We start from the raw sequence: 25,443 nt of genomic DNA, 5'->3' as shown, positions 1-25,443 counted from the left end.
GAAACTCATTCTTGGTTGTCTCTCTTTTATAGAGACATCCTTGAATGTTTTATGTTCCACTTTCGATGTGGGACAATCTCATTCAAGGATGTTTCTCTTTTATAGAGAGATATCCTTGAATGTTTTATGTTCCACTTTCGATGTGGGACAATCTCATTCAAAGATGTTTCTCTTTTATAGAGAGATATCCTTGAATGTTTTATGTTCCACTTTCGATGTGGGACAATCTCATTCAAGGATGTTTCTCTTTTATAGAGAGATATCCTTGAATGTTTTATGTTCCACTTTCGATGTGGGACAAACTCATTCAAGGATGTTTCTCTTTTATAAAGAGATATCCTTGAATGTTTTATGTTCCACTTTCGATGTGGGACAATCTCATTCAAGGATGTTTCTCTTTTATAGAGAGATATCCTTGAATGTTTTATGTTCCACTTTCGATGTGGGACAATCTCATTCAAGGATTTTCTATAAAATTGTATTTTAAATTATGTCATTTTTATTTTTTTAAGATTTTAATTATGTCTTTTTTTTATTTTTTAACTTTAAGTTGTAATGTTATTTTAAATTTTCATTTGTAAATTTAATTAATGTAATTTTTTTTAATTATGTAATTTTTTTAATTATGTACTTTTTAAATTTTATTAATATTAGTGAATTTTCCCGTATATGTCTCGTAAATTAAATGTCGTATATTGCGTTATTGTTAATTATTGCATTTTGTATATATTTGTTAATGGTGATGTGGATAGTATGTGGCTAGGCTATGGCTGGGCTATTGCTGGGCTATTTGCTTATTTTGATTATGTGGCAGGAGGATTTTTAGTGCTGATGATGTGGCAGTGGCTAGGCTATGGCTGGGCTATTGCTGGGCTATTTCTATTGTGGATGGCCTTATGACACAAATAGAAAAATGAATTTGTTTAGAGGATATTTTGGGGAGAAAATTGCATTAGGTATCAAAAATGTGATTTATAGGTACAAAAACGATACAAAATAAAAATCAGGTATCATTTATATGCGAAAGTTAAAGATTAGGTATAGTTCACTCTTTTATACTCCCTCCGTCCGCGAATAGGAGTCTCATTTTTCTATTTTAATCCGTCCACGAATAGGAATCCCGGTTCATTTTTACCATAAATGATAATAGGGTCTCACCTTTCAGTAACTCATTTAACTCATACTCCCTCCGTTCCATAGTAGTGGAGTCATTTTGCCATTTTGGTACGTTCCATAGTAGTGGAGTCATTTCCCTTTTCAGTAAAAGTTAACACATTTCTTCTCACTTACTTTACTCTCTCTTACTTTATTCTCTCTTCATCTCTCTACTTTTTTAATCTCCGTGCCGAAAAGAAATGCCCCCACTACTATGGAACGGAGGGAGTATTTCATTTAAATCTATTATACAGTGGTACCCTATTCCACTGACTTTTTTCCCCACTTTTCTCCTTCTCCGGTGGACTGAGGGAGAATAAACTAAAGTTGAGGCAAACGCAACTACCCAAAGACCCAAGGCTACAGAAAAATTGCCCTGGTCCTGCTCCCTCTCTGCAACTGCGTACAATAATTGCGTGTCCAACAAGATTAGTCAGTCTTTCCCTCAGAATCCCCATTTCCCCATGCTCCCCTCCTTCCTTTCTCTTTCCAATAATGCTTCTCTCTCCTCTCCCCTCCGCCGCTGACCCGCCGCGCCTCAGCCACGACATCGACAGCTCCTGCTCCACTCCTTTCGTCAGCGCTCCCTCCAGCCCCGCCCATGCTCCGCCCTCTGGCTACTTCCACAGCGCTCCTGCCAGCCCCATGCATTTCAAAATCAAATCATCGCAGCCGGACTACGACGCGCCCGTGTTTCTCACGTCTGATTCCGGTTCATTCGAGTTCGAGTTTTCATCTAGGTTTTCTCCTACCGGTTTGGGCAGCGGCTCGATGACGTCGGCGGACGAGCTGTTCTTCAACGGTCAGATCCGGCCTATGAGGCAGTCGTCGCATTTTCCGAGGCCGGTTTTGGATCTGTGCGGCGGCAAATACGCCGGAGATCTGAAGGTGCGCGAAGCTGCGAAATACTCGCACCGAAAAGCTAGATCCATGTCGCCGCTGCGCTCCGAGTGGCAAGGCTTCAGCAGCGGAGTCCGGGAGAGCGAGGCGAAGGAGATCAATGAGTCGGCCGAGACGACGCCGTCCTGCTCGGCTTCATCGTCGCGGTCGTCGTCGTCGTCGTCGGGGAGGAACTCGAAGAAGTGGATATTTCTGAAGGATCTTCTGCACCGGAGCATGAGCGAGGGGAGAGCGAACAGCAAGGAGAAGTTCTGGTCGCCTATCTCGTTCTCTCCGGCGAAGGAGAAGAAGAAGGCGACCGCCTCCCGCGACGAGAAGAAAGGCAGAGTTGAGACGAAGAGAGAAGCGAAGGCTCCGGCGGCTGGGAAACCTGCGAATGGCGTGTGGCGGAGGCCGTCGGCGCACGAGCTGCATTACACGGCGAATAGAGCGCAGGCGGAGGAGATGAAGAAGAAGACGTTTCTGCCGTACCGGCAAGGCCTGTTTGGGTGCCTGGGGTTCAGCTCCAAGAGCTATGGCGCCTTCACTGGATTTACCAGAAAACTTAATCCAATTTCATCCGGTTGAGAACGATCGATCCACTTCACACAATAATTATTATCAAATGTAGAGTATGTGTGGGATGTTTAAATTTCCTATTCCATGGAAAAGAAAAAAGAAAACATTGCTGCTATGTGCGGGGAGATGCTGATAATCACTTTTATTTGTGATTTTTGTTCCAATTCATTTCCCATGGATGTATGTGGCTTGATTTATTTAGTCCAAATTTGCTGAATCAAATACTATAATTAATGTTTGAATAATAAAATTGCTGAAGGGAGTATTTATCACATTTCATTTGAAACAAATGTATGTTTTGGGCATATATGATAGATGTGCATGTTTGAATAGTACCCATCTCAGTATATTTGTATTCGTGAAAGCTAATTCTTTCAATATAAGTAAGCGTATTTCATTTTATTAGCTAGGTACTTTTGTATAATGAGTATCAAAATATTAACCTTTATATTAGGTACTTTTGTATATTTTGGAGTATGAAAATACCATTACATACTCCATTTATAAATATATTACTGGAAGTCTATTTCTTCATAGTATTAGGTAATTTTGTTAGTATGGAAAAAATGTTATAGATCTATTACTAACTAGTAAAAATTTGGTAATTCAGACATATTGGCACGTGAAAATTTGGTAATACAGATATATTGGCGCCTGATGTGTCTTCAATCAATCACAATTATAACATAGAAAAGTGGAAAAAAAAACTATTAAACCCCCTGTGTAGCAATATGTCAAGCTACTGAATCATTATTCATTACTATAAGACGCTTTAATTTTATTTTACTACATCAATTAATCATCACCAAGATTTGAGGAAAATGAAAAATCATCATAATAATAGTAATATATTATAAACAATAAGATAAGTAAAATATGTTGGTTGAATATTGGATTTTTCAGTCTTACTTTCATTTAGGGGTGTGCATTCGGGTTTCGGTTCGGTTTTTGCCAAAACCGAATTTAGTTCAAAATCCAAACCGAACCCGAAAAACTGAAAAACCGAAAAACCGAAAACCGAACTTAAAAAAAACGAAAAACCCTGAAAAAAAAAACGAAAAACCTGAAAAAAATAAATATAATATAAATATATATTTATATATGTGAATTTTATTTTATTTTATATATACTAATAGAATATTTATATATAATATAAAATTAATAATACATATAATATATATTATATAGTAGAATATATTAAAAGAATTTATATATTATATATAATGTATAATATATTAAATTAATAAAATATATATATATAATTCAGTTTTTTGGTTTTTCGGTTTTTTTCTTCGCCCGAACCGAACCGAAAAACTGATTTTTTTTATTTTTAAAACCGAACCGAACCGAAAATCCGAAAAAACTGAACCGAATTTCAAAATTTCGGTTTGGTTCGGTTCGGATGTTCGGTTTCCGGTTTTTTTGCTCACCCCTACTTTCATTGTTTTGAATTTTTTTGGATCTCTTTATCTACGCTAATTATTAATATTTGATGTTAAGTTAGGTAATCTGCAATGTTGTCTCTTATTCGTCCCTTAACCGTCTCTTAAATTACTATTCTTGGGCCACACTGTACTTTTTTACTCCATCTCTTAACTAAGGGACGGAACCTGCAACCCTCCATCTCTTATCTGTCCCTTGACCGTCTCTTAAATTACTATTCATTCAATTTCATTTTTTATTTTTATTTTCAACAAATTCAATTAATAAAAACACACTTCATTAAATAAAATAAAATTACAACATAAAATAAAATTACAACTTAAAATTCAAATTTTTTTAAAAAAACACATAATTTAAATTCTAAAAAATAAAAATTGCATAATTTAAAATGCAATTTTATAGAAAATGTGAATCATCCACCGAAGGCGGTGGATGTGCACTGAAGCCACCTGGAGGCGGAATACCAAGTTGTCTTGCCATAAACTAAATTCCGGAAAGATAGGTTTGGTATTGGGGAGGAGTCATGCGGGAAGTATCCGCCATTATGGCGGTCATGTACATGGACATTAGGGAGTTCGAGGGTGCCTCCGAGCCAGAGCCCGCCTGGCTTGATGCGGCTCGGCCCCTCCTCCCTCTAGCCGCCTTCGCCGCATTTCTCTCTTGCGGCCGACGGCGCCCATGGGAGGACCCCTCGGCATCGTCTACCTTGCCCTCAACCTCCTGCAAGGCAAACTCTTGTGCGGCGCTGCCCGAACCGCTCTCACTAGACGAGTATTTGCCACCCATCGTGTACTTCATGCGCTTCGAGGTCGAGGTCGAGCTGGACCGGACACCGCCTGCCCACCTTTCCTCGTCTTTGACGACCTCCCAAACATCGACATGTTTGAATTGTTTGTCGGTGTCGTCGAAGTAGACTCGCAAAGCCGACCTCAGAATGTCAGCTCCCGTGGCTCCGCTTTGGTAATGAGCCGCTTCACTCTTGTAGATGGCACAAAATTTTTTTACCTCTCTGTCGACTTGGTCAAAGTGAGCGCGGAGCATCTTAAATATGCGGCGACATGACCCCTTCGACTTAATCTCGTGGTAGGCCTCGGTGACCTTTTCCCAGAAGCACTTTCGGGATTGTTGATTCCCGACGATGGGATCGTACGAGACGCTCATCCAGGCGTTGTACACAACCAGCGTTTCCTTGGGGTTGTATGAATGCCGGCCTAGATCATCTTCCTCCTCCTCCGCCTCCGCCCTGGAGCTTCCACCGCCTCGGCTGCCTCCACCGCCTCGGCCTCTTTCCGGAGTGGGTTCAGCCGAATAATCCTCCCGAATCTGGGATAATCCCTGCGAATACATCGGGGCGGAGGGACGGACGTATGCATCCACATAAAAATGGGGTGGTTGGTACCCCCCGGCGTCGACGAACCGGAACCACCACCCAAGACATTGTACATGCCCCCAGTCACCGAACGCGTTGATGTCAAACCCGCCGGAGCCGCCACCGCCATAGTTTCCGTCGCCGGACATTTTGTGATAAGAGGTCAGATGAAAATTGGAGAGGAAATGGAGATGATTTGGGAAGAATAGATGTGTATTTGTGTGTGAAACGATAATTAATTATGAGTATTTATAGAGTAAAAAAATAAAATAAAAAAAGAAAAAAAAGAAAAAAAACGGTAATAATAACGGTAATATTACCGTTTTTCGATTTTTTATTTTTATTTTTTTTAATTCGAATTAAAAATAATGATTTATTGCGTCAGCGAGACGATGCCCACTTGCGGGCCGGCAAGTGAGCGTCACGCATGGCGCCGGTGTGCGCCACGTCGCACTGGCGCGTGGCGAGACGGCTCGCCATCCGTCTTGGCGGGGCGGGACGCTCGGCGGGCTGGGGACGAGACGGGTTGCTGCAACGCGTCTCGTCCCGGCGTGACGGGTTTCGAGCCACCCGCGTGATGCGTTGAGGGTGGCCTTATAGTCTTGAATGTGTATTAAGAGCATCCACTACGCGTCCCGCGCGGCTCGCGTTCCGTTTCGGAGGGACGGTTCCGCCGCGGGACGCGTTGCAACATTCGTCCCGTCCTGTAGCCCGTCCCCAGCCCGTCCCGTAGCCCGTATCCGCGAGACAAGGGAAGCGCCGGCCCGTCACGCGCGCGGGCGACGTGGCGCGGCCCCGATGCATGCGTGACGCCCACTCGCTGGCCCGCGAGTGGGCGTCGTCACGGATGACGCAATAATTCATTTTAAAAAAAATTGAATTTTAATAAAAAAAATTATTTTTCAAACGGTAATGTTACCGTTAATTTTTTATTTTCTTTTTTTTTATTATTATTTTATTTATTTACTCTATAAATAATCCTATTTCATACTCATTTCACACATAAACACACATTTATTCCTCTCAAATCCTCTCTATCACTCCAATTTTCATCTTAAATCAACTCAAACAAATGGATCATTTTGAGCAAATGCGTCAATTAATGGAACAATCACTTGAAGAAGATCGACGATGAGAGGCGGAGGAAGCCGCGCCATCCCCACGACTCTAGCGCCCACACCCAACTCCAAGAGGATCTAATTGAGCACATTTGGGAAAACTTTGGCGGAGAAGATTAAATTATGTCATTTTTATTTTTTTTGAATTCTAATTATGTCTTTTTTTCTTTTTTTTTTAAGTTTAAGTTGTAATGTTGTTTTAATTTTAATGAATTGTATTTGTTTAAATTGAATTGGGTTGTAAAAAAAATAAAAAATGAAATTGAATGAATAGTAATTAAGGGACGGAATAAGGGACGGAGCGTTGCAGGTTCCGTCCCTTAGTTAAGGGATGGAGGAAAAAAGGACAGTGGGGCCCTCAAATAGTGGTCAAATAGTAGTTAAGGGACGGTATAGAGACAGCGTAGTGGATGGTCTAAGGGAGTACTATATAGGGCTCAAAATTGTCCTCTCTGACTTGGACATGTTTGGATTTCAGATGGTAAAATAACTTTAAATTCTACGAAATCGGATAATCTTAACCGACTCATCAGCAGACCATTGAATTCAGTGATGCCCAACTCAACAAACCGATGGGCGTTGTCCGTCCCTCGTTTTTGCTCCAATCTTTGTATATTAGAGTGTCCACTATAAGACGGACACGCCCAATAGCCCCGCACTAGTTTGTCCATAGCCCAATTTTTGTTGTCCATAGCCCTAAAATTTTGTGTCCGCCACTATAGTGGACACCTCCCCAATAGCCCCCAAATTTTATAATCAACTTTCATTTTATAATGTTTCAAGTAATTATGAACAAATTTATCGGGCTATACGTAATTAGAAGAACATGACTATACGAAGTAGAATTAAAATTAAAATTAAAATTAAATTTAAAATTGAAATGTAAAAAAAAAAAATTAAATCGGCTATAGCCGCGGCGGTCGGTGCCGCCACTATAGGCGCCGCGCCTATAGCCGCGTCCGCCCCCATTTCGCCGCGTCCTCGTCTCGGAGTCGGCTGAAGCCCGTTCGCCCCCTACCGCCCCCATTTCGGTGTCCGCCCCGCGGGCGGACAACTTCTCCACTATAACCCGCCCGCCCTCCGCCCCAACCCGCGGCTATAGCCGCGGGCTCCCCATAATGGATACCCTTAGGTATTCAAACTCTTAGCCATTGACAAAACATTTGTAATCAAAATCGATCAAACTTAAATATTACTGTACAACAAATTAAACCCTTATCTTCAAATTCATGTTTCTTCACGTAGAACACAAGTAGTATTATTTTCAACTTAATTCTAAGTATTTCACCCGTAGATTAAGAGCATTAGCAGTGGGGCGCCCTAAGGGACACCCTATAGCCCGCTCTATGCACCGCCACGTCAGCATTTTATCCTCCTATCCTTCCACGTGCAGTGGGGCGCCCTATAAGCCGCCCTAAAGGCCGCCCTATAGGTTTCACTATTGTTTTGTTAATTAATTTAAATGTTTTCAAATATGTCAATGCAAAATAATTAAAAAATACCACGATTAATTAAAAACGGCAAATCCTACATTGATTAAAAAAAAGTTTTACACGAATTAGAAATGAAAAAAAAGTTGACTACTCTACATTGTTCGCGAATACCGGGTCCTCCGAAATATCCACCCAACACCTCGCCAAGACAAGGGTTTCATTCAGTTGGTAGTTCGTCCTCCCGGGGGCGTACTCTTCATTCGTTTCCGGAGGTGGCACCTTGTACGCCCAGTGCCGGTTCCGTTTCTTTCTGGCAAGGGCGGCGGAGGAGGGCGCGGCGGGGCGAGTTGGAGACGGCTCCATGTCAGACAGACCGTACGAATCCGTACTGAATTAGGGATCGTACTGCGTGTTGGAGTCGAACGACCGATATTCGTCAGGGTCTGTACCCGGCCAACGTGCACCACCCCCAAACATCGGACTATTCGGACTTAGGTATTCACCAGAATCCATTTTATAGTGTAATTTGAGTATGGAAAAGTGAATGGAAAGGTTACAAATGAAGGTGGGGTAGGGGTTATTTATATAAATAAATTTTTCGGAATTAAAAAAAAAAACTAAAACGCGCTGCATCGTCCGCGCCATAGTCCGCGTCGCCCACAGTGGGCGGACGATGGCGCGGACAATGCCCTATCGTCCGCGGACGATCTATAGGGCGGACGATGGCGCGGACAATGCCCTATCGTCCGCGGACGATCTATAGGGCAGACGATCTATAGGGCGATGCATCGTCCGCGTACCCATAGTGAGCGGATGATGGCGCGCCCGAGGCATCGGGCGGCCTAGGGCGGATGCTTTAAATTTGCGATCTGAATTCTATTTATATCTCGAATAATATAGAGTATCACCACACGTGAAGCCATGTCAAACTGTCTCCAGCATAAAACTACCTGCTTCATGGATTTATAGAACTCCCAAATTCATTGAATTCAATGTGCATTGGTCCCCTCAATTTGAACTCGTGATTTGAGAGAAAATTTAAGATTGTATCAACGTTGCAAAGCTAGATTTGAGTGTTTAACCATTTATTTTTTGTTAATATCTAGCTTAATTTACAACTCTTCCTGTCTGCTATTGTACTAGCATCTTAGTTGGGATGATATGCAACATCACTATAATAAATTTCATAAAATATCTTGTCCTATTTACAAAGATAAAAAAATAGAGCAAATTTATAAGTTGCCCCCATGACTTTGCTCTCTCTTTTTAATTTGTGAATTGGGATTACCTCCCACATCACCTATAAAACATCCTCCCTCCGTCCCGGGCTACTCGCACATTTACTTTTCGGCACGGAGATTAAGAAATTAGTGTATAGCAAAGTCAACAATTGCGGCTGCAGGTGATAATTTTTACTAAAAATGGAAATAGTGCAAATAACTTGGGACGCCCAGAAAGGAAAATAGTGCAAGTAACACGGGACAGAGGGAGTATATTATTAGGTACATATGCCCCATTAAAACTAATGTTATTATTTTTAAATTTTTTACAAATAAAAAAATGCACACCCTTTCAGTGGTAAAATAGTCATTTCTTGATAAACTGAAATTTTAGATTTAGGTGCGTTCTTTACCAAAATTTGTGATTAAGATTTGTTACTTAATAATAGTAGTACATATAACTGCTTATATGGTTCATGAAAATTTGTCACTTATTGTTATTATTGTCTATTTAAAAAAAATTATCAATTTTATTTTTACTATTTTAAATAATAGACCACTTTCTATTATTATATTTTTAAAAACTAGTACCGAATCAAATTGTGACAAATTATTATGGAAGAAGAGAGTATATAGTATGAACGATCATGTGGGCTGCATGCAACTACACTATACGAGCCCATTACAGTAAACGGACCATTGAATTCTAACATCACCCTACCCAATTCACGACCCATTTCCAATACATTGATCCAACCCGTAAACCGAAACAGAACCCGATGTCAAAAAGAAGAGAAGACGGCTAGTACCAAGTACCCATAACTTGGTAATTGTTATTACAATAAATGAGTGAACTTTCCTAGATACTTTTAATTAGTGGTAGTCTCTAGAGTGATGGAGGTATTTCCTAGAGTTGTAATTCCCCTATAAAAGGGAGCATGAGTAACCTATTCAAATACAACAGAAAAATACAATCTAAGCTATTCTTCTACCTTTGCCACCATGTTCTACCTTCAATACAATGCCTCTCTCGATTACCATCTTTAAGATGGTATCAGAGCAGGTTGCAACACGGTGGGACTCAGAAAATTCTCATCACCGTCCCGGATATACCTTTCCCGGCCCTTTTCTTTTAAACCTGCAAAATCAGAAAAATAGCCATGTCAGAATCTGACTCAGAAGCTACAAACACCAACCAACCACTGATGAATTTCTCAGGGGAGTTCGCTGCCCAATTGGCCGAATTCCTTAGGCAAATCAATATACCACCAAAAGCTCAAGAACAGCCCTTCCACCCTCAAATCAACCAGAATCATTGGGGGAGATACATCTTCAAACCAAATTGAATGGCGACAATTATTCCCTCTGGACGACCCTGATGGAACACGCAATCGGAGGGAAGGGTCTGTCGTCTCACATCGATGGAGTTACAGATCCTCCTCCAACTAGTGATCCCGGTTATCCGAAATGGAAGCAGAGAGATCATTGCTGCTTCAACTGGATTATAAACAACATCGAAGCCAATCTTGTCAATGAAGTATCACAATACGCAACGGCCCGAGACCTATGGGAGGGTCTGGCCATTACATACGGAAGTGGAACTGATCCGTTCCAAGTTTCGGATCTGCACAGGCAAGCATACAACATGAAGCAGGGGAATATGAGCCTTGAAAATTTATGGAATAAATTCCAGAAGCTCTGGATTTCCATCGACGAAATGGATCCAAATCCGATGGATACTCCATCAACTATTCAGAAATACAACAGCAACACTCAGAGGCATAGATTATATCAGTTTCTATGGGCTTTGGATGAAAGATACGATACATTAAAGAGAGAAATCTTAAACAAAGATCCACTTCCCACTGTACAAAGTGCTTACGGATTGGTGAGACGCGAATCGGCTAATGAGCGGGTCTACAAACCCTCTGGAGATTCACAGGGAGCCGGAATAGGTGCCGGATTAGCAGCAATCAACCGCAGCCGACCACCACCGCCACCCAAATTCTCTGCAACTCCGACCGACAAGAGCAAAATGACGTGCAACCACTGTGGTGGGAAGAAGCACACGGTGGATACATGCTTCCACCTCCATGGATTTCCCGATTGGTGGGAAGACATGAAGAAAAACAGACAGAACCGGAATCGGAGCGGAGGAGGCAGAGCAACGGCGGCAGTGACCGTTGGGGACCGAGCTACCAACACCGAGAACTCGGCGGGCAACGTCGGTCAGACCAGCACGGCGGGTAACGGCGGCGGGCAGCTCCCCGGTCCCAGTCGCCATGGTTTTGTCGCGGCGGCGAGGAGAAGAAAGCCGTCGCATCGGTCTCGGTCGCCAGGGTCTGGTCGGAAGGTAACCCGGCGTCGACGATCACCGGCACCGACGGAACGTCGGCAGAGAGGGAGGCAGAATTGAGAGTTGGAGAGGAGAAAGGGGTGGAGGCGCCGAGTAGAATTAGGGTTGACGGGGGTTCTCATATCCCCAAATTCAAAATTCCTAAATTTAAAATTCCCCCCCAGTTTTTTCCTAAATTCAAAATCCCCCACCATAACTCTCCCAAATCCCTCCCCAGGCCCCACGTTTTTCACCCTACCCGAAAGCACCCCAATTCCACCACAATATCCAAAATTCACCCCAACTCTTCCAAAAATCCTAAAAATGCCCCAAAATATTCCAAAGATGTCCCCGACAAATCAGACGGTCTGTCCTTTCAACCTAATATCCCGTGTCACAACTCCTTTAAAGCCTTAGCATTTACCTCATCCACCATAGTCGAACAAAAGGAGAACAAATGGATTTTTTACTGTGGGGCTACTGACACGATCTCCTTCGATCCAAATGACTTCTCCACAATATCTAAACTGACTAAAACCTATGTCCAAACTGCTGGGGGGGATTTAGCTCGAGTCGAGGGGGCAGGCGTTATCAATATTTCTCCAACTCTCCGCCTCTCTAACTGCCTCTTTGTCCCAACTTTCTCACACAAATTATTATCCGTCAGTCATGTGACAAAGGAGTTAAACTGTAAATTACTAATGCAACCTCGTTTTTGCGTGTTACAGGATATCAAGACGGGGACGATAGTTGGGCGTGGCACTGAACGAAGCGGACTGTACTATGTGGATGAGATAGCCCAACAAAGTGCGGCGTTACTAACCCGTGAAGCAACTACAACAAAGACTTGGCTTTTACATCGTCGGTTAGGGCACCCTTCTATAGGATATCTGAAATTAATGTTCCCTACGATGCTTTCTAGTGTGCACTCTCTTGATTGCGAAACTTGTCATTTGGCCAAAAGCCATCGTCATTCTTTTAAACTAAATAATACTCGAGTGTCTACCCCGTTTTCTTTGATTCACTCTGACGTTTGGGGTCCTGCCCCAATCAATGGGGGTCAGGGTCTCCGTTATTTTCTCCTGTTTATCGATGACCTTTCTCGTATGACTTGGGTCTACTTCTTAAAAAATAAGACTGAGGTTTTTGAAAAATTCACCCAATTCTACAGCATGGTCCAAACCCAGTATAAACAAAATATCCAAGTCTTACGGTCCGACAATGGGGGGGAATATATAAATGCCAACATGAAAACCTTCTTTCTTGACAAAGGGCTTATCCACCAAACTTCTTGTGCATACACACCTGAACAGAATGGGGTAGCAGAACGGAAAAATAGGTATATCCTAGAGATCACCAGGGCTCTCCTCATCGAGTCAAAAATCCCCACATCTTTTTGGCCAGAAGCTATAGCCACCTCTGTGTACCTTATGAACCGTCTTCCAACAGGTATCCTCAACTTCAAAACTCCCATCGATACATTTATAAACCATGAAGTCATACAGAAACCAACCTATCTCACCCTGGACCCGAAAGACTTTGGTTGTACAGTCTTTGTCCACATCCCAAAACATGACCATACCAAATTTTCTCCTTGTGCCGTTAAATGTGTTTTTCTCGGGTATGGGGTCAATCAGAAAGGTTACCGGTGCTATGATCCTATAAATAAACACATGTATACTACCATGAACTGTGATTTTGTTGAGGGTGAGTACTACTACAGCCAATCTAGCGGTCAGGGGGAGAGTCAACCACATAGGCCAATTAGCGACCCACTAAATTGGCTATACATCCCAAAGGACACAATCCATCAGCCGGAACCTATACCAAGGGAAACCGAGCAAGGGGGAGATGAGTCAAGGGAAAATGGACCCATCCTTGGCACAGAAATTGATCCAGTCGAGGAAACAAGCCATGCCAACGGCTATCAAAATCCACTAGTCAGGCCGCAGAGTTTGGAGACATCACCCAACAATCAACTCCGTCTTCGAATCCTGAGGTAAACGATTTTGCTGAACTCAACACAGTTCCTTTAGAAATCACTAACACTGACAGTGGAGGTCAAGAAGGGGACAGTGAGAAGCGGTATGAACTACCACAAAGAAGTAGAAGGGGAATCCCTCCCAAAAGATACTCTCCATATTGGAAAGGAAGGAAAACAAAATATTCAATAGCAAACATTGCTCGAAGACACCTCACAGAGATGGCCCGAGCATTTGAGGTTGCCCTGTATGAAGAAGAAGAAATTCCTCAATCTTTCCAAGAAGCTGTTAAGCACAAACATTGGAGATAAGCCATGAAGAAGGAAATTGATGCCCTGATCAAAAATGGAACGTGGGAAAAATGTAATCTACCAGAAGGGAAGAAACCAGTCGGATGTAGGTGGGTGTTCACCATCAAAAGACGTGCAGATGGATCAATCGAGAGATATAAGGCGCGATTGGTGGCCAAAGGATATACTCAAGTGTATGGAATTGATTACGACGAAACTTTCTCCCCAGTTGCTAAACTTGACACGATCCGGGCATTATTGTCAGTTGCAGCATGTAAGGATTGGTCGCTACATCAATTTGATGTGACTAATGCATTCCTCCATGGAGAATTAGGTGAAGACAAGGAGGTCTATATGGCAGTTCCACCTGGATTTGAGGTTGAATTTGGTTACGGGCAAGTGTGCAGATTGAAGAAAACTCTATATGGCTTGAAGCAGTCCCCAAGAATCTGGTTTGGAAGATTTTGCCAAGCAATGGTCAAGCATGGGTTCAAACAGAGTCTTTCTGATCATACACTTTTCACAAAAAGGAGAGGAGATAAGATAACTTGTCTTATCATCTATGTCGATGATATGATCATCACAGGGGATGACACAGAAGAAATCAACAACCTCAAGACCAATCTGTTTAAAGAATTTGACATGAAAGATCTCGGCCCTCTAAAATACTTCTTAGGAATAGAAGTGCTCAGATCGAATCATGGAATATTCTTAAGACAGAGAAAATATGTCCTCGACCTGTTGGCAGAAACTGGCCTCTTAGACTGCAAGCCTGCTGACACACCAATGATACCGAATCATGGGCTAAAAATTGTTGAGGGAGCTGAACCTGCAGATCGAGAGAAATATCAAAGGTTAGTTGGGAAATTACTCTATCTGTCACACACCAGGCCAGATATTGCATATGCAGTAGGAATTGTCAGCCAGTTCATGCACCAACCGCAAGAAGAACACATGAACGCGGCCTTACGAATAGTAAGGTACCTCAAAGGCACAACAAATTATGGGGTGTTCTTAAGAAAAGGAAAGGACCTTGAAGTAGATGGCTATACAGATGCTGATTGGGCGAGTAATCCAGTCGATAGAAAGTCAACCGGTGGATACTTTACCTTCATAGGAGGCAACCTAGTTACTTGGAGAAGTAAGAAGCAAAAGATTGTAGCCTTATCAAGTGCTGAAGCAGAGTTCCGAGGTATCAAGAGTGGACTCATGGAGATCATATGACTAAGGAGATTACTTACTGAGATCGGTTTTCCCCCAAATCGAAAGAGTAAGTTATTCTGCGACAATAAAGCAGCAATCAGCATATCAGAAAACCCAGTACAACATGACAGAACCAAACACGTTGAAGTCGATCGCCACTTCATCAAAGAAAAATTGGAAGGTGGAGTCATAGAATTCCCGTTTGTTCGATCCGAGGAACAATTGGCTGATATCTTAACCAAAGCAGTGAATCCCAGAATTTTTAGAGAAGTTTTGGCCAAGTTGAACATCGGAGATACCATTGCTCAACTTGAGGGGGAGTGTCAAAAAGAAGAGAAGACGGCTAGTACCAAGTACCCATAACTTGGTAATTGTTATTACAATAAATGAGTGAACTTTCCTAGATACTTTTAATTAGTGGTAGTCTCTAGAGTGATGGAGGTATTTCCTAGAGTTGTAATTCCCCTATAAAAGGGAGCATGAGTAACCTATTCAAATACAACAGAAAAATACAATCTAAGCTATTCTTCTACCTTTGCCACCATGTTCTACCTTCAATACAATGCCTCTCTCGATTACCATCTTTAAGACCCGACCAACATTGGAAAACAAAATATATGAGTAGTAATATTTTAATTCAATTTAATCAAATTCCGAAATTCCAAATTTCCCGAAGCAGTTAAAAAAGTGAACGACTGATCGTCCGGCGGCCCTTTTTCGTTTTTTTTTATCTCTTCTTCCAATCAGTTTACTTTTTTCAGGGTCAAATGCAAAATTTGCTTTTTTTTGTCGCACTGCAATTTGATTTAAATTTCATTTTTTGGGGATGTTATGAAGTGACGGGAGTGTGTGAAATAAATTAATTATTGTGAGAAATGGGACCGGAAGGTAGCTCCGCCGCTTCGCCGGCGCCACCGAGCGCTAAACGAGGCAGAGATCCGGAAGATGGGGTTTACATTGATAATCTCAACTCTCACAAGCGGTATCTTAGTGAGGTCTGAATTTTCTTTCTATTTTTCTTCTGGTGGTCTCTCTCTCTCTTTTTCGTGTTTCCGCGTCTAGCTTCCTTGACTGCATATTCTAGTGAGTTATTATGAATATATATCTTTCCAACTATGGATCGATGGAAAGTTTATGCAGGAAAATTATTTTTTCAATTATGGATCCATGGGAATTTCGAGCAGGAAATTGAGCTGTTTCCGTTGCAATTTTTTGAGTTAAACACTATGCAGAATATTTTGAGTTTTTCTGATTTCAAAGTGATATTTTCGTACGAACAAGTTAAATTGAGGCAATTTAGTTTCGTATTTTATGCGCTTTTTTATGGCATTTCAACATGTGTGTTCATTTCATTTTGCTTAGCTGTTGGGATTGTGATCGGCGTGTGACTAGAATTGTGGCTGAAAATAGATATTGTTGTTGGGAATTCGCCTCTTGTATGCAGTCTAGTTCATGAATTTGAGACCTCCTCACAGAAAGGTCATTAGCTTAGTTGGTGGAGTAGATGACCTTGTCATTGTCTATGAAGCCGACCGATGCCCTAAGTCAATTGAACTAATAGATTGAATCCAACCAATGCCCTAGGTCGATAGAACTTGTTGTTTTTCCACCTCTCATATGATGGTTCTTCATGTGTTTGCTATGCTCCTGTATGAGGTGTAATTTGTGTGCATTTTTGTGCTGGAATGTGGCGTTGCACATATCTGGTTCTTGCAGATCATGGCTTCAAGTTTGAACGGGCTGACCATTGGAGATACACTGTCTGACAATATAATGGATTCTCCTGTAAGGTCTGATACGATGATGCCGTATCTTAGGTGAGCATGGTTTCTTCTGTTGGTGTTGTATATAGTCACAGCATGTGTCTTATTGGGTAGTTGTTTGGTAAAGTCACACGATTGGGATCCAAGTAATATTTCGGTTAGGATGACTTGGAACTAGAAATCAACTAAATCACCGGTGACTCTTTAAGTCTGCATTAATACTCCTAAAAGAAGACTTTGAAACACTAAGGTGTCGACTAAGTGTTGCTCCATCTTGATGTTTGAAGGTTTCATGTGAGGATGTTGATTGTCTGGTGAGGGTAAGTACAGTCAATGTAGTTTTTTGTTGGTTTGAGAGTGCTATATTTCTCTGTCTTCTAATGCTTTGACATGCATCCACAACCTTGAAAGTTGATTTTTGTAGTCATATCTGATTTCAGGGATGAAACATCTGTACAGTATTCACCAATGTCTGAAGATTCAGATGACTCGAGGTACTACGAGAGTTCTAACACCTGTTCTTCTCAGCCTGAGAGTGCTCCCACTAGCCCCGTATCTCCTTATAGATGCCAAAAGCCCTTCGTGCCAAGACCTGCTACCACTTCATATCCTTCCCATGAATCCATCGTTTCTTCTTCAGCTTCACCACAATCTCGCCAGCGTGGTTCTGATACCGAGGGTCGTTTCCCATCATCGCCCAGTGACATATACCACTCAGCTGACTTGGGACGGGCTCCTCTTTTACGATCTGTCCAAATGAGAGCGCAGACTTTAGAGCATCAGCAATAGCACCCGTCCCGGCGGAATTCCGACCGGCGTGCCGGAATTTCGCGGCGGACGTCCGCCATTGTGCATGGTAGGCACGGATAAGGAATTCCACCGAGGACACCGCAGTTCTGCGGCGTTTACGCGGAATTCCGTCGCGACGCTGCGCGGACGTCCGCCATTTCGTTGACTCCCACGGACGTCAGTGCGGAATTCCCGTTTATTGCATTAAATGTTTTTTTTAAATTTCTATAAATACGTCACGTTGAACTTCATTTCATTCGCACCACTTGTATTAACGAGTATCTCTCTCTCTAAAAATACCTTTCTTTCGAAGAACAATGAAGCACCACGATAGCGATTTCCCGCCACTAGCGAGTCACCGACGCTTTATTTTCTCGTCGACGGGAGTCCCAGAATGCCGGGGATGATGCCCCAATCTCAAATGCCATCGGGAATGATGCCCGGGTACTACAATATGTACCCACAGTGGTATGAGATGATGCCCCAGATGCCTGAGGCGAGTGCCGGAATGCCGGGGATGATGCACGGAATGCAGGGGATGATGCACGGAATGATGCCCCAAATGCCGGGGATGATGCTGCCTGGGATGATGCAGGGATCCCATGTCGCTGCGGGGGGAGTAGGCAGGGGGTCCCCCAATCGCCGGTGGACAACGTCTATCGGCCCTATATGGATTTACTGTCGACGGGCAACCCGACGAGTTCTCCTCTCGAGACTCAGTTCACTGGCAATGACACATTCTCGCTCGAGGAGTTGTGGCTTTCTCCGATCCGGGATTCTAGGACAAGGCGAAGGAGGGGCAGGGGACGGGGCGTCCCGATGTACGGTGGTGATGAGGGGGCCGCTGAGGTGGGGGAGGGATCCAGCGGGAACAGGAGGACCGTCTGGATCATGGACGAGTGCGTCGCGCTGGCGAATGCGTGGATCAGTGTATTGGAGGATCCTTACGTCGGGGCGAACCAGCACATCGATCGGATGTGGTGGCGCATTAGCCAAAGCTACCTCCAGTTCAAACCGCTAGGGGGAAGCCTCACAACGGAGAGCAATGCTGGAAACAGTGGGATCGGCTGAAGAGTCAGCTCAGCCGATTTGCCGGCATTTACACAAACAACCTCCGCACGGCAACCAACGGCATGTCTGCCGAGGATATGAAGCTCATGTCTCATCAGCAGTTTCCCGACACTCAGTTGGGCGGTGTATCTTGTGGTGCAGTCTTCGGCCAAGTTCACCGCGGGTGTTGAATCTGGCTGGCCGAAGCGGACGAAGATCAGCGACTCCGGAGAGTACAGTAGCAGTGCCGGTTCCGCGGAACTCCCCCCCGCCGAGGCAGAGTTCCCGACACTCACATCGTCGGCCCGCCGCCGTCGTTCACCGCGGGTGTTGAATCAGGCTGGCCGAAGCGGACGAAGATCAACGACTCCTGAGAGTACAGTAGCAGTGCCGGTTCCGCGGAACTCCCCCCGCCGAGGCAGAATTCCCGACACCCACATCGTCGGCCAGCCGCCGTCGCCCGGTTGGGGAAAGTCCGCGGCGCGGATGGCGAGGGGAAGCACCAACGGATCCGCCGAGGCCCAATCGGCAGCACCCGCCCAAAACGATCCCGAGAACCCCTCATTCGCCCGCATCACGGCACATGAAACCTTGTTACGTGCAATGGTTGAATGGCGCTAATGGACCGACGCCCATTACAAGCGGTCGCTTAAACCCCTCATTAACAGTATGCGGCGCGATTTGGGGTTCGGAGACATGTCGGATGGTGACGGCGGCGGGGACGGCGACGGGGAATCCGAGGAGTGAGAAGCCGGTTTTTATTTTAATAATGTAATTTTTTTAGTAATTATGTATTTTTTTTTATAATGAAGTATGTTTTTTTTAAATAAAGTGGTTGCATTTTCTCCGTATTCGTGTTATTTAATTCCGTAAATTTCTTACTTCCGGAAATTGTTTAATTTGTGAATTTGTGAATTTTTTTAATTGTGAGAAGTCTTTCGGGATGTCCGCCACTGTGCAGTGGGAATTCCTTATGACGTGGCAGTGCAGTGGGAAGTCCGTATGACGTGGCAGGAGGTGTTTTTGGGAATTCCACACCACTGCTGATGCTTTTAGGGTTGGCTCAATTTGAAATGCAGCTTAGTCCCGGACAAGAGTCCGGTAACAATTTAGAAGTTGAGGAACGGCCGTGTTCCTACTTGAAGCTCGAAGTTGATGAGAGGGGGGACTATCCTATCGCTGAATCTACACCTTTGAGCATGTCGGAGAGTGAAGACTTGTGGAGCTCTCGGCATGGATATGAAGGAGGACGAATCTGCTGGCGAATGAATGAAAACAATGTTACCCAGTGGCACTTGGTGGTTGGCTTTTGATATGTTTTGTAGTCTCACCCGACATAGAGAGATCAGAGAAATAATCTCTTGTCCCATTGATATATGGCCACTTCGCATACCAGTTGGATCATCATCGATCAGCTTCATTTCAGGTTATGCTTCTGCGACAAAAATTTATCATCTATGTTTTATGATCTCAGTCATGGCTTATTAACTAACATATTATCTGGGAATGAACCAACCAAATTTGATTCGGTCTTTGTATGTGATAAGAGATGCATCTTTTAAGCCAAGAGCAAAGTTGCGTGTACATATTCGCATCTTCGCAGCTTTCCTGATATAAGACCACATTTAGTGGATAAATGTGATTATGGTTTATTTAGTTTCAGTTTTAACTTGATTGTTAATATTTACAGTTGCATTACCCTATAATTGGCTTCACGAAATACCATCCATTCCTGTCTGTTTAGTTTGTTTTTATAGAAGTTGAATTTATATAAGCGTTATTTAGATGAGTTAGATATGCTCAAGAGGATCACAAGTAGACCGGTGGTTGCTTTCGCGTTTCGTATGTTGAACCTGCAAGCCAATATGGAGAGAAGAGTTCACAGAAGATTACCTTATAAACTCATTAGAGTTTAAGCAAGCTAGCAAAAGCTTGCAATCTAGGGAAATGGCCTGCAATCTAAAGATCTGGACATGCTACCGACTCCTTGTTATCAGTAGTAGAAGATCAGGCAAGGACTTGATCAAATCCATGTAATCTGAAGAAAGGGCCTTTCTATGGGAATGGGTTCTATGTAAATGCGAATAACAACACACAATGGTTGAAGTAAGCTTCAATAAATTTCATAATGCCGCAAATGGTGATTGAGAAACAATACAATCATACAAGCAAGATCAATATAAAAAGACTTAAAAGAAGCATAAGTAAGCTCAATGGTAAAATACTACCAAAATGCGTCGAGTCAAAACGTGTCTTTAAATGGCTGACGGGAGTAAACTGACAGCCGGTTTTTCCCACTGATTCGATTGAATTGGCTGTGGAAAAATCGCCATTCGACCCAAACCACACGAAATAAATTAACGGTTCTGATTGGTGGTGCAAGCTGATTGGCCATTTCTCACATGACCACGTTGTGTATGGAATCCTTCGTCACTCGAACTATCGTCGGCACTGCACATATGAAAAGCTCATGCGCTTCCGAGGTACAGCTTCTCTCTGTTACTCGCGAAGAGAGAAATCTCTTGGTAGTGTTCCATTTCTTACATATATGTCCAAATTCCAATCGTTTATAGTATAGTAATAGTACTGATTCCAACAATTCGGTGATTTCTTCAAGCTGTGTTCGCATTGCTGGCGTGAAGTCCTGTTTGGAAGCCCTAGCTTTTCCATTTTGTGATTTTGATTTCCGTGCCTCGTGTCATGGCATATCGGAGATCAAAGTTATTGCTGTTTTTATGCTTCGCGGCATACTGCCTGATCGCCATTGCAGCGTAAGCGTTATGATTTCGATTCTGTTGTGAATAGATTGAAAGCTCCGGTTTGATTTATTTTACTGATTTTTCACATCTAACAGGAAGAGCTACTATGATGTGCTCCAAGTTCCGAAAGGCGCCTCGGATGAGCAAATAAAGCGTGCGTATCATCCGGATAAAAATCAAGGGAACGAGGAGGCGAACAAGAAATTTGCGGAAATCAATAATGGTATTCCATTTTTTTGGTCATGATTTCCTTCTTGTTTGAATTTTGTGTTAATCGAATTGTCTGGGGAAAAAGGTGTTATCATCATTCGGCATTAATGAATTATTCCGAGGATTGTGATTGTTTTGCATCGTCCGAATCTGTAGCTTATGAGGTTTTGTCGGATAGCGAAAAGAGAGGTATATATGATAGATATGGCGAGGAAGGTCTCAAGCAGCATGCGGCTAGTGGTGGGAGAGGAGGAGGAGGCGGTATGAATATTCAAGATATTTTTAGCTCATAAGTGATTACATATTTATGTTTATTTTAACTTCTCGTTTTGAATATTTTGCTGGTTTCCTTGTGTGTTCATTCCATCAGTTGTAGCTGCTTGAATTTATTATTCTCAATTTGAAAATGAAGGAACATTTTCTAGCTGTTGCTCTATCAATGTTATATTGAATTCAAAGTTTCTAACATGGCTATTCAGTTTTTCCATGAACATTGGTATCTGTGAACCCCATCCTATCACATAGTGCTGTATTTGTAGGTTGATAATCAATTTGTGCAATACTGTGTTTGTCGTCTAAGGTAATTTTATTGAACTTTGCTTCAGTAATCTGTGTTCACCATGAAGAGTAACTTGAATCAAATTGATACTTGTCCACTAAGCTAATATGTCGACATGTTGTAGTGTTGATGCTTTCTGGAATTGTTCATGCATAACCTTATCCCTTGTTTGGTTATGCAAATTGAAAATTGTTCATGCTTTCATGAGATAATTTTCTGATAATGAACCACTTTTTAGTTTCTTTGGTGGAGGTCCCATGGAAGAGGAAGAGAGGGTTGTGAAAGTTGATGATGTAATTGTTGATTTGGATGCTACACTTGAAGACCTGTATATGGGGGGTACTTTGAAGGTACTAAATGTTAAAACAACAATATATACATATACCTCTACAAACATATTTGAAATTTATGAAGAGATGATGATATAATATCTATAAATATGCAAATAGAATATTATACTACTCAGTTGGCTGCTGTATCTTCCACCTTCTGATCTTATTTGAGTTATGGAGATGAAAGTTTGCTTGCAGCTATGGTTTTGCAGCACATATTTAAAAGGAAAAGGACTATGTTTTTTTGAACTGCTCATAGTCTGAATATGCCTATTGCATGTTTGATGTATTTGATTCATTCTGGTTCTATATGTCTTCATCTGCATGAAATGTTGACGTGCCTATGCCTTATAGTAATAAATAAAAAACTTTTGCAAAACACTATAAAATTTTGGATTTTCATAACAATTGCATGGCTGCTCATAAATATTTGGGGTGTGCAATCTATCAGGTTTGGAGGGTAAAAAACGTAATAAAACCAGCTCCAGGGAAGAGGAGCTGCAACTGTAAAAATGAGGTTTACCACAAACAAATTGGTCTTGGGATGTTTCAGCAGATGACAAAGCAGGTATATCTTTCGCCAATGAGCAAATGCAATCACGTTTTGAAGTGCAAGATGTCACTCACCAATCCTGTTTTATTTCTTTTCCAGGTATGTGAAAAGTGCCCAAATGTGAAGTATGAAAGGGAAGGTGATTTTATTACTGTGGATATCGAGAAAGGAATGCAGGATGGACAAGTAAGCAATCCCCCAGCAGTTCTAAATTTAGTTCCAAGTTTCAACGTGGCTTCTAAAAAATCTGTCTTACTCGACTGGCTTTACCTTCGTTGCTCTCATTTCATGAATTATCAATTCCAATCTCTTTAAGCACTAGTCTCCAAAGTTTTTAGATGCCTGTATAGAGTCAAACTAGATTAGCTAACCTTAAGTTCAGCTAGTAATGAATATGCAGTGAAAACAAACTTCACCTTTTTCTTGAAAAGCTTCTCTAGTAAACACGATCAGCAGCTTTGATCATTTTTTTGCTGAGTATGTCAATTGTCAACTAAAGCAAGACAGATCTCATTTTCTGACAGGAAGTGGTGTTTTATGGAGAAGGTGAACCAATCACTGATGGCGAAGCGGGAGATCTTAAGGTTTGATTCATATTTTTCATTTTATTAAAATTGGGGCAGACAGGCTGTAGATTGACTGACTCTCATAATTTAATTTCATTCTTCTTTCTGACGATTTGAATCTTATATGGCAGTTTCGCATACGTACTGCACCCCATGACCGGTTCAGAAGGGAAGGCAATGATCTGCATACAACATTCACTATTACTTTGGTAATGTTTCCATTTTGGAGAAACTTACATAATCTGTTGTTCTCAAAGGTAATATGTAATTCCAAATTAAAACTCCCTCTCTATCTCAGGTTCAAGCTCTTGTTGGTTTTGAGGACCGTCAAACACAACTGGATGAGCATTTAGTGGACATCAGCTCCAAGGTGAATGAACATTCTTAGCCGCAATATTTACATATATTCGTATAAGATCATGAATTGTTGAGCATTTTGATTTCCAAGGTAAAAAGATGAAGATCATCTGAGTTTTATAACAGGGAATCACAAAACCGAAGCAAGTGAGGAAGTTTAAAGGCAAAGGCATGCCGTTACATTTTAATAACAAGAAGGGCGATTTATACGTGGCCTTTCCCGACCTCATTGACGGATGAGCAGAAGACAAAGATCAAGGAAATACTAGCGTAGCTTTATAACATTTTTATATTGTAGCATGATTGAGTGTTACAAATCTTTTGCTGTTGGAACTATTTTCATACTCTTTCACAATTTTGTTAAAATTGTAGAGATCCTCTGTGGAGAGAGAGATGTAGCCATTCTGATTCTTTCTTCCTTGTGCTACTGAAAACTCAACTTCTGCGACTACAAGCCCGTGACCTGCTCGGTGGTTGGGGCCGGGATGCAATTAGTGTTGCCGCCGGTTCTGGTTCCAAGGGGAGTGGAACCATAACCAGACCGGGTTCGCAGTTCGGTTCGAATTCATGGGCTTTGGGAAAACGATTTGGACAGGTTAATTTGTTGACGCCTTTAAAATAAAAAATATCATCGGGCCTAAACAATTAAACCAGTTTTTCTCGAACTCAATATCCAGATTATAGTAATTCGGATTTTTGTAGATTTTACAGATAATGACCATTAAATTTATCACTGACTTATGGATCACATTTTTTTTAATTGATCATAATTTTTAGGGTTAATAGCCATTTAAATTATGAAGTTTTGTCAAATTCTGGTTTATTCCATAAACTTTGAAATTGAAATATTAAATCATAAAGTTTCAATTTTTCTCAATTGTCCCATCTATGCACAAAATGTCATCTTTTAACGATATTGAAAACGACGTGTTTAATTAATATGTATTTTTCTTTTATAATTATTTATTTTCTCATTTCTCTTCGTATTTTATTGAAACATTATTGTTTTTAACATCACAAAAAGACATCGATTTGTATTGAGACAATTAAGAAAAAAAAATGAAACTTTGTAATTTAATATTATAATTTCAGAATGTATGGAATAAATTATAATCTGATCAAACTTCATTATTTAAATAACTATTATCGCTAGATTTTTATCGTAGACTTAGATGTATGTATAGTCAAGTTTTGACAAATGCCTGCATAAATTTGCGGAGGAAATCAAATGCTTATAGCGTCTACTATAGTACTAGTAGATGGGGGCCTAGTTTAACTTTTTTAGCTTTCTATGAGATCTAATAGTACATGGTAATGATATGTGCTATTTATTTTGTACTCCCTCCGTCCCGCACTATTCGCACTTATTTCCTTTTTGGGCGTCCCAAGTTACTTGCACTCTTTCCATTTTTAGTAAAAATTTTCACATACAGCCGTCATTTTTTACTTTCCTATACACTCATTCCTTAATCTCCGTGCCGGAAAAGAAAAGAGCGAGT

The 25,443-nt window shown here is 41.9% G+C and overlaps 2 protein-coding genes and 1 pseudogene across 2 annotated transcripts; all 3 read left to right on the top strand.

Moving 5' to 3' along the window:
• The first annotated feature begins 1,286 nt into the window (after positions 1-1,286).
• LOC121795333 lies at positions 1,287-2,871 on the top strand. The gene has a single exon (XM_042193861.1). The coding sequence runs from the start codon at positions 1,651-1,653 to the stop codon at positions 2,620-2,622; it is 972 nt and encodes a 323-aa protein (XP_042049795.1). The 5' UTR covers positions 1,287-1,650; the 3' UTR covers positions 2,623-2,871.
• A 13,010-nt stretch (positions 2,872-15,881) lies between these two features.
• LOC121770611 lies at positions 15,882-19,921 on the top strand. Its single transcript, XM_042167686.1, has 4 exons — positions 15,882-16,001; positions 16,723-16,823; positions 17,210-17,539; positions 19,660-19,921. Exons 1-4 carry the CDS (start codon positions 15,882-15,884, stop codon positions 19,919-19,921), a joined length of 813 nt encoding a protein of 270 aa, XP_042023620.1.
• Positions 19,922-20,855: 934 nt separating this feature from the next.
• Positions 20,856-24,338, top strand: LOC121798862 (annotated as a pseudogene).
• The last annotated feature ends 1,105 nt before the right edge of the window (positions 24,339-25,443 follow it).

This window comes from Salvia splendens, chromosome 1 (genome assembly GCF_004379255.2).
Source record: "Salvia splendens isolate huo1 chromosome 1, SspV2, whole genome shotgun sequence".
NCBI classification, from domain to species: domain Eukaryota; kingdom Viridiplantae; phylum Streptophyta; class Magnoliopsida; order Lamiales; family Lamiaceae; genus Salvia; species Salvia splendens.
This window is presented reverse-complemented; position numbering and strand designations above follow the sequence as displayed.